Raw genomic sequence first — 9,463 nt, 5'->3', positions numbered from 1 at the left:
ACTTTATCCACATGAAAAAGGTTACTTTTTTCACTTCCCTCAAAAGGTCTGTCAAATGGTTCTGCACTTGTAGCCTACAAAGGGAAAAAAACATAAGTAGCTTCTATGCATGCAAGCACCAAAGCAGTGGCCCTACTTTAATTAACTCAATTTCCAATGGAACAGTCTAATAAACAGACCTTTTATTCTTTTTCTTTTTGAAATTCTACATCCTGTTTTTTGTTTGTTTGTTTTATTTTGTTATTTGTATGAGATGGACCTGCAGAAGAATCCAACTGAAATAAGAGTGAAAATCACTTCTTTGACTTGCAAAGCAGACGATATTGGCAACAATATATGACTTCTAAATATGATCTACAAAATCTTGAAAACATGGTTCACTTTATAGTCATGAAGATAATGCCAAAAAAGACTCCCAAGTTTAGCAATTATAGATTAATATTTGAATTTTGGTACCAAATTTTGCCAATAATAAAATTAGAAGTTTGACTACAATAAATGATATTAAATACTCATAACAACTTAACAAGTAGAACAGGTTACCTTTAAAATAAGGCGGACACTTTTCTATAACAAATTAAATTATATTACACTGTCAACATCAAATCTAATAATTAGAAGGAGGCGAAAAAAACTTAGGAGTAATACTTTTGGTTTCAAATGTCGAACTAAACATATCTTCAGATTAATATAAAACATTGACACGTTCAATTTTGTAAAATTAAAAAAAGGAAAAACACGTTTAAGCTGCACAAATTTCCACCCACTCCAATAAAAAGGGACGTCCGAATGGCATTTAAGAAAGTAGAGGCAAAAATAATCTTCTCCAACTCTTAAAATAGTATAATTAGTTCATGTAATTAGAAATAAAAAAGAGAAGAAAAGAAAAAAGAAAGAAAAAAGTTTGATTTACAAATTTACCATCGAATGCTAGGCTATGATCCTATCATGTATTCTATTTGTCCCAATTTAAGTGTCTTAATTTGACCCTGCATAAAATTTAAGAAATAAATAAAACTTTTGAATTTTGTGGTCCTAAATTAAAGATGTTCTTTTTTTTTGTTACTAAAATATCATTTAAATCTCGTGATTTTGAACTTGCCATGTAAAATATTTGAATTGTCATTTATCATTTTTTTTTAAAACTCATTTTAAGACAGATAAAAAAAGTAAAACACTTATATTGGGATGAAAAAAGTACTTAAACGTGCTTGGCCAGAGAATTTTTCACTTTTTTTCCGGATTTTTTTTCACTTTATTTGAAAATTCCAAATACAACTTGAATTATTTAAATTCCAAATACAATTTGAATTATTTGGAATACACCTCAAATCTTGTTTTTACTTTTTTTTTTCATTTTCAATACATTTAAACAATCAAATATTATTTGCAAAAACTACGATGAACACAATTCCATCTTCAACTCCTACTTCAAAATTTCAAAAAACTTGAAAAATATTTGATTTTTATGGCCAAACGCTTGCATGATAAGTTTTCACCAGAAAAATAAACAAATCATCTAATCCCTACTTTTACATGAAAAGTAAAAAAGAAAAAGAAAAATTACTTCGAGACCTGCGTCTGTCCAGACCTTTGACTCATAAGTGAAAAGAAACAAATAATCTAATTTAATAAATATAATAAAATAAAACAAAATAAAAAGGGGTACTATTAATTGAACAATCTCTTCTTATTCATTCACATCTTTCTTATTACTCCATTAACACCCCCACCTTCCCTTTCTTTCTTCACCCAAAATTTCTCTCTTTTCCCACATAACTCATCAACAAAGATTCACAAAAAAATCTAGAAAAAAATTATACAAATCAAGAATATGGGAAATGGTTATAACCAACATCATCAACAACAACAACAACAACAACTTTATCACCATATTCGTAATGGAAACAACAGTTTTTTCTTACCAATGCTTTGTAAACTTTCCATCAAAGATGTAAAATTACAAAACACCAAAAACCCTTCATCTTCAAATAATATCTCTAGTGATAATAATGAACCTTGTTCACCAAAAGTAAGTTGTATGGGTCAAGTTAAAAGAAACAATAGAGTTACTGGTTTTCCAACACCCATAACTGGTCCAGTAAATCCAAAAGTGAAATACCCAAAGATCAAGAAATTGTTTTCTGGTAAGAATAGAAGTAGTGTTACTGTGGTTAAAGAGAGCAGTAAAATTAATATTAGTGAATTGGATCCACCGTTACCAGTGGTGAAAAAGGTAAAAACGGTGAATGAAGATGGTGGTTTATGGAAGAGGAGATCTGGTGGGGCCACATTGAAAAGTTTGCAGATCCAACAAGTTCATTTATCTACTGATAAAAATTTACTGCAACCAACTACTGTCTAGTGAGTTTTTTTTTTTTTTTTTTTTTTACTGTTTACAAAATTTAGGATTTTTTGTAAATGATTTTTTTTTTCTTTTTCATTTTATTTAGTGTAATGAATAAAAGAATTAGATCTCATAGCAATTTTAGTTGTGTTTTTTGTTTTTCTTGTAAATTATTTATCTTCTCTCTCTGGATGAATTTGAAACATTAATCATGATAATATGGTAGGGTAGGAAGAACGTGTTTGGTAATCCGAATAGTTTAGAATGAGATTTTGTAGTACTTGGAAATTAGGGATAAATACAGTTTCTAATACCATGCCAAAAAGCAGTTCAAGAGTTAAAATTTATAACTTTCGCTAAACTTTCTGGTATAAGTTTAATTTTTTTGAACTTTCATATTGGTTAAAAAAAAAAAATCGTATTGCTGGAGTATATAAACAAAAGGAAAGGAAATACATATTCTTGAATTTAAAATGTTTGGTGTTTATCAATGAAGTGTCTGAAGTTTAATTTTTTGCGAAAATAAAAATAGTAGGTGATTTTTTTTTCAAGACTTGATGATAGAGTTACTCTGATAATTTTTGCCGGTAGAAGATAGCATGTACTTCGAGAAATCAATTTAGATGCGTGCAAACTGGCTCAGATACTACATTTATAAACAAAAATGATTTTTAGACAACTAAAATAGTTCCAAATTGAGGATTTGTTATATATATATATCATTGATTTTTGTTTTATTAATTTTGTAAGAAGAATAGGTTTATTACAAATTATTTACCATGAAATGGAAATGGACATCCTATTTTACCCTTTCTCTGTATTTTACTCTTCAAATGAAATCACAAAAAAGTAAAAATAAAAACACAATTACATACACATAACACACTCCAACTAAAGCGAAAATTCTCAATGGATTATACATGTTTAGCCGGCATGATATAGATACAGTAGACAGTCAGGTCTCCTGCAACCGGTTATCCCAATTGATTGGGGAGAAAATACTAGTCTAACTGTTGGTACGAATATCCTAGTAGATAAAGGATTATTAGTATAACTAGGGAACTTGGCCGCGCTTCGCGCGGTTGAAAATTAATGTCTTTAAGTTTAATAAATATATAGAGTTTAATTCCTCACATTTAGTTTATTGAAATATGTGTTTGCACCAAGGGGCGGAAATTTTATAACATAAATGGATATGCGAAAAAACATAATGACAGTAAATTTACCGGTAGATAATACAAATGGAGAATAAAGGGGAATGGGAGGATATCACAAATTTGTTTGTCTCGATCCTCTGTCCAAAAGGTCTCCAATTGATTAATAAACAAAGAAAATCACAATCGCAAACGAATTGGCAGTCATAAGCATAGAGGCAAACATTTTATAGTAAATTAAAAACTACATGCTAACTATAAATTAAAGGCATAATAGATGCATAGTAGAATAATTATAACTAATTGGGGTCATTTTTATTGCAGTGAACGGGCATCTGACAGGAGGTCCCTAACAAATACATCAGCACGTCCTATCATTCTTTGTCAGATCGATCTGGTACTCCTCTATATAATATGGATTTCAATCGCTGTCGTTCCTTTCTCAAATACTCAATTCGCATTTGTTCAAGTTTTGCATACATCACCTCTATTGATACGTTTTTTCCTGCAGTTGCATCTGTAAGCAAAGATAAATTGATGTTAATAATATAGCAGGACCAAGTAATAAAATTATTGAAGTTGCCATGTAAAATTTACCTGCACCATTATCTTAACCAATTTGACGGGCCTGATCTTTAATCATTTCATCCATTGTAGTAATCCTGTATAAGTATTTGACAAATTCAAACAAAGTCGATATTTGAACAGAAGATAATTTATTCATGTGCAATAGTAATGAACGTTATATTTAACAAACCAACCTGGATCAAACACTCTGACAAATGATGACTCTGTATCTTTATGGAGTGTACTGTGTGCAGTTATTGTCCAGTGTTCTGTAGTATTTAAACATCTTTTCCTCTACGTTGATTGTGCTGTATTTAATTCGCAGCAATAATGAGGCAATATTTGGATCTTTTAAATGTTGTTATTTTTGGAAGTGAAACAACCGTTATTTAGTTGTTTTGGTAATAGAGTTATTGGTATGATGGGGTGAAATTGTTAAGGATTGTGTAATTAATTAAAAGTTATCTAAAAATAAGTAAGGTCAATTTCGTAGCAATAATGAGCAAATATTTGAATGTTTAAGAGCCTTGATGAGTAAGATAAGTGTCATGATTTGAATTAATAGTAGAAGGAAGATTAGTGGTTTGCCTTGTTATTATTTATTCTGAAACTTCCGTTATTCATTTGTGACGCTAATAGAGTGAATGGAAGGTGTAGAGAAATTGTGATGGATGGTGTAATAAATTGAAAAGTTAACCATATATATCAGTAACGGCAAATGTTACCTGATTCCATCATTGTTGGTTTTGAATTATAATATTTGTTTATATTTTACCCCTTTTAACAAAGTGGGAAGTGATGTAACGTATTTGTGCAGTAACTTGGGATGTTTAAACATACAGGGGGTATGGGTTAATTGTAATTTATAAAGTCATAAGAATCGATATTACCATATTGTTTAGGTAAGTCGACAAAAGTTTAAGGTGATTCCTCTTCTTGTATGATCTACCCGAAAGCCTTTTTTCATTTTTTAAGAGCTGGTTTTTTGCGGTGTTCATAAGAAGATAGCTCATTAATCTCACGCTATGCTTTTCCGTACATTGAATATTAAAAATAACAATTAAAAGTTATTTTTTTGAATAACTAAAAATAGTTGTAAAATATATACAGTAATGTGATTAATTCTTGGAGAGTTTCTTTCTGTACGTTTGCTACTCGGTAATTCATCTAACCAAATCTATAGTCATGGATCAATCAGTAGCCTTCAGGCGTTTTATGATGTTATAATTGCCAGATAAATTGAGTCCGGAGCATATATCGATTTGATTTAACTGAGCATTGTCATCTAATATGGAACCTCCCAAATATGTATTGTTGGATTATTTGGTTGTTCTAGTTCCTTCTCAATATAACACATTTCATATGATGGCAAAACCTCCACATCATGTCCATATTTGCCTTGGATTAGCATTATTCGTAATCAATCTCCATGGCCTCCTTTTCAGTTGGTACTGTCGTTTTTGTTTTTTTTTTTCCTTTTGCAAAAGCCGCCTTGTGGTGGCGGGGGGTTTGGCAAAGACCCCTACCATGTATATTTAAATTTGAAAAGTGAATACATCAAGTCAGGGGAACATGTCACCTAACCCCCACAGAATTAGGTTGTGAAATGGGCATTCCCAAGTCACTGTAATCTACTGGTATATACCTATTACATGTTTTGGTGTCCTTAATGTGTGCATCTCCATTGAGATGAGTAGTTAAGCAGACAAAACATTCAGCAGTAGGTACGTGAGCCAAACCATAAAAGGGACGTGATAACTTGTTTTTTGCTTGCATTTTCCCGGGGCACCTAAAAGGAGGAAGTTCTCTTCTTCCTTCTTCCTCCTGGGAGCTCTTATTCTCTTCGCACATGTTTGCATTTTTACTTGTGCCTGAACAATGATAATTACAAATATCACAAAAGAATCAAAGCTACATAAAAGAATGACCTTTTTCCCTGTTGCCTATTTATTTATAGTATATTATATGTAACATGTTCTTCAGAAAATTTATAGTTTTAGCTATATGACAAAATACATTTACCTCCTAAATATCATTTTTCATTCGTTAGAGAGCATTTCGGAGAGTTCTTTGTGCTTCAGCTAAACCATCATTCTTCTACTGTATACCTATATATACAAAAACACAGCAATGTTGTATGAGCATAATGAGTTAGGATTTGTTAGATTATATAATACTATAGGGATAAAAGAAGAAATACCTTCTGTGTGTTGAGCTGGTGGACATATATTTTGGAATACTTCTTTGTAGACAATATTTTTAATAAACATAGTGTCTTCTATGTCATCATCAACATTCAGTATAGTCAATCCTTGTCTTGTTGTTACTCGGGATATAGCTACATATAACTGACCATGGGTGAATACCTGTTTCGGAAGATACAATCCGACATGGTTAAGGGATTGTCCTTGACTTTTATTAATTGTCATGGCGAAACATGGAGCTAAAGGAAGTTGTCGTCTCTTAAGCTTAAATGGCCACTTTGAATCATTTGGAGACATAATGATTCTTGGGATTGTTACTCTTGAGCCAATGTTCTTTCCCGAAATGATATTTGCGCTAACAGACCAATTACCAAGATGTGTGACAATCAATCTTGTTCCATTGCATAGGCCTTCACTTTGGTTTAGATTTCTAAGAAGCATAACTGGAGTGCCTATTTTTAGGTGTATGTCATGATTAGGGATTCCCGGAAATCTTAGGCTATTCAAAAATTCAGTTGGGTACAACAAATCTTCATCATTAGTGTTGACACTTGCTTTACACACATTGTCCGAGCTAAAATATGTTCTTCCTTCACCTGGTATCATTTGCATAATTGTGTCATTCAACTCATGCACCATTTCGTTTTTTGGCGTTAGTATTGCTCTTTCTTTCAAATATGTTGGGTCATTGTACTTCTGCAAGAGTGATGGGTAAACTGCCTCGACAATTGAGCCGATTGGATCGCTGGATGATGCGATGCATATATCGGGAGGTAATTTAATAAGCTCATTGTCAGTATCATCATAAAAGGATCCATCTCCAATTTGTAACAACCATTTGTCGAAATTTGCAATTTCAGCTGCCTCAGAATCAGTTACTCTTCCACTGCGGAGTCGCATATTATGCTTCAATTCGTATATTCTTAAAAATGGCCACAAGTATGAGGAGTTTAGCGATGCATCAACAATATCAGCTCGTCTACCCTTTGGAATTACAGGTAGTATTTGACGAAAATCACCACCAAATACGACTGTAAGACCTCCAAACGGTTTGTCAGAGCTGTTTTCGTATTTCACTCGGAGAATATCTCTCAGAGTCCTGTCTAAGGCTTCAAAACAAAATTTATTTGCCATTGGCGCTTCATCCCAAATGATTAAAGAAGTTTTTAAGAGTAGCTCAGCTAACTGGCTACCTTGTCTTATTTCACAAGTTGATTCAGCACTGATGTCCAAAGGAATATGAAACCGTGAATGAGCAGTCCTGCCATTTGGTAATAATAATGCTGCTATTCCCGAAGTAGCAACTGGGAGAACTATTTTTGATTGTGATCTCAGCTTGGAAATTATTGTATTCCATAGAAATGTCTTTCCGGTTCCACCATGTCCATTTATAAAAAATAAACGACCTTCTTCTTTTTCAACTGATGTTAGAATTGCTTCATACGCTGACTTTTGGCAATCATTTAATAGGGCAAATGATTTCTCATGCATTTTCTTTAAAGCTCCTTTGTCATAATCTAGCTCCTCATTGATTAGACGATTCCCTGTCTCATTCATTAAAGCAGAATCTGGAAGTGGCAACCCATCTATGTCTTTTAAACTTTTTCCCATCTTTCGTAGGATGCTTTCAATCTCAAATAATGTGTATGCTTCAACTTGTTTTTCAGTTAGCTGTAATTCTTTCAATTGAAATCTCTTCCGTTGTAATGATATTATATCTTCCGATAAAATTTCATAGTTGGTCCTCCAGAGTTTGTAGGAATCAGATACTTGGCAGTGAATTAGTATCGTCACAAAGAGATTTCTCAGCTCGTTTCCTGATGCCCAGCATGCAGCTTCAGCCAAGCAGTCATTCCACTCTTTATCATCCTCCAATAATCCTAATGCGTAGCATGCCTCCTTATATGTTTTGTGCGGTACTCCATTTATTGTTCTGATGCTTTCAAAGGAAGTGCTTCCTTTGACAAAATTAAGCAGCATTCTCATGTAAAACCGTTCTCCACTTGCAGGATGTGCGAAGTAAATCCTACCAACTGCCCTCCCATTTTGCCTTCTTTTCCATTTTTTCGCTGTTGCATCCCATACCCAGCGTGTAGGAAAATCTGAATATGTCAGCTGTCGCGCATCTTCATTTTTTTTGTTTGCCTCGAACCATTCCGTGAATTTTGTTTTCTCTATACCGGGCTTGCTAAGTACGTTTTCAGCTCGCCTTTCTTCTTCGAATACTATGGTGTTTTCTCCCTGTAAATGGAATGGCAAACGCTCAACTGCTGGCTCTCGGTGATGTATGTCAAATGCAAAGATCCTCCAGCAAACTTCTGTAGCTGATATGTATCTGCAGTCTAGATATCTTTTGATCTCATCATGTTCTGCACCGGTATCGGTACATTCTATAGTCGCAGTTGCTCTATCAGAACCTTTATTGACATATTTGAATAGGTACTTCACCGACCTTGAGTAATTGCATAATTCAACATTTATATGTGCATCATATTTGACAATCAAATTCCTGTTGTATGGAACGACATATCTGTTGTCTAAGAGAGCATTGTTTTTCTTGACTTGAGTACCTGTGTTCCTTCTCCTATAAACAGGGAATCCATCTGCATCAAAAGTTGTTTGATTGTTGAATTTCTTCGGAAAATGCTTGGTGCACTTTCCTTGCTTCATACATGGGCATTGGGGATTGAGTTCTCCACAAGGTCCGTGCATCATGTAGTTCTTGACAGCATTATAGCCGTCTGGATCAACTTCCATATCAGGTATTTCAGCTGCTATTATTGTGTTGATATGATCGATGGAGGGACTTTTTAATGTAGGATGGAGGAAGAGCAGTATATGTGCATGAGGCAGTCCTCTTTTCTGGAACTCTATCGTGTATAAACCTATAGAATTAATGGTATAGTATTGGTTAGGATGGAGGATATGTAACATCAATGAAATATTGAAACTAAACTTTTTATGAATCATAGTGGAGATAGAAGAGTTAAATTTCTTGTATATAACCAAAAAGATTAATTCAACACACACACACACGCGCGCACACACACACACACATATATATATGACCTTAGATGGCCAATTACTTTTTGTTATTAAATTTTATTTTAAGAAAAAAGAAAAAGATTTCTTAAGGAAATACCTCTCTATGGCTTCCATTCGTATTTATCTTTTTTCTCCTTTTTTTTTTT

General features: G+C 33.1%; 1 protein-coding gene across 2 annotated transcripts; it reads left to right on the top strand.

Annotated features, from left to right (window-relative positions):
• The first annotated feature begins 1,474 nt into the window (after window positions 1-1,474).
• On the top strand, window positions 1,475-9,141 carry LOC132621913 (uncharacterized). 2 transcript variants are annotated; one of them, XM_060336393.1, is made up of 3 exons: window positions 1,479-2,364; window positions 3,826-3,898; window positions 8,867-9,141. In XM_060336393.1, the coding sequence occupies exons 1-3, from the start codon at window positions 1,835-1,837 to the stop codon at window positions 8,900-8,902; spliced, it is 639 nt and encodes a 212-aa protein (XP_060192376.1). In that variant the 5' UTR covers window positions 1,479-1,834; the 3' UTR covers window positions 8,903-9,141. The 2 variants fall into 2 exon arrangements, with proteins under 2 accessions (XP_060192374.1, XP_060192376.1); XM_060336391.1 differs by lacking the exon at window positions 8,867-9,141 and having other exon boundaries at window positions 1,475-2,364; window positions 3,826-4,113.
• The last annotated feature ends 322 nt before the right edge of the window (window positions 9,142-9,463 follow it).

Source organism: Lycium barbarum, chromosome 2 (genome assembly GCF_019175385.1).
Source record: "Lycium barbarum isolate Lr01 chromosome 2, ASM1917538v2, whole genome shotgun sequence".
In the NCBI taxonomy this organism is placed as follows: domain Eukaryota; kingdom Viridiplantae; phylum Streptophyta; class Magnoliopsida; order Solanales; family Solanaceae; genus Lycium; species Lycium barbarum.
The sequence above is the reverse complement of the archived record's forward strand: the minus strand, read 5'-3'. Positions and strand labels throughout refer to the sequence as shown.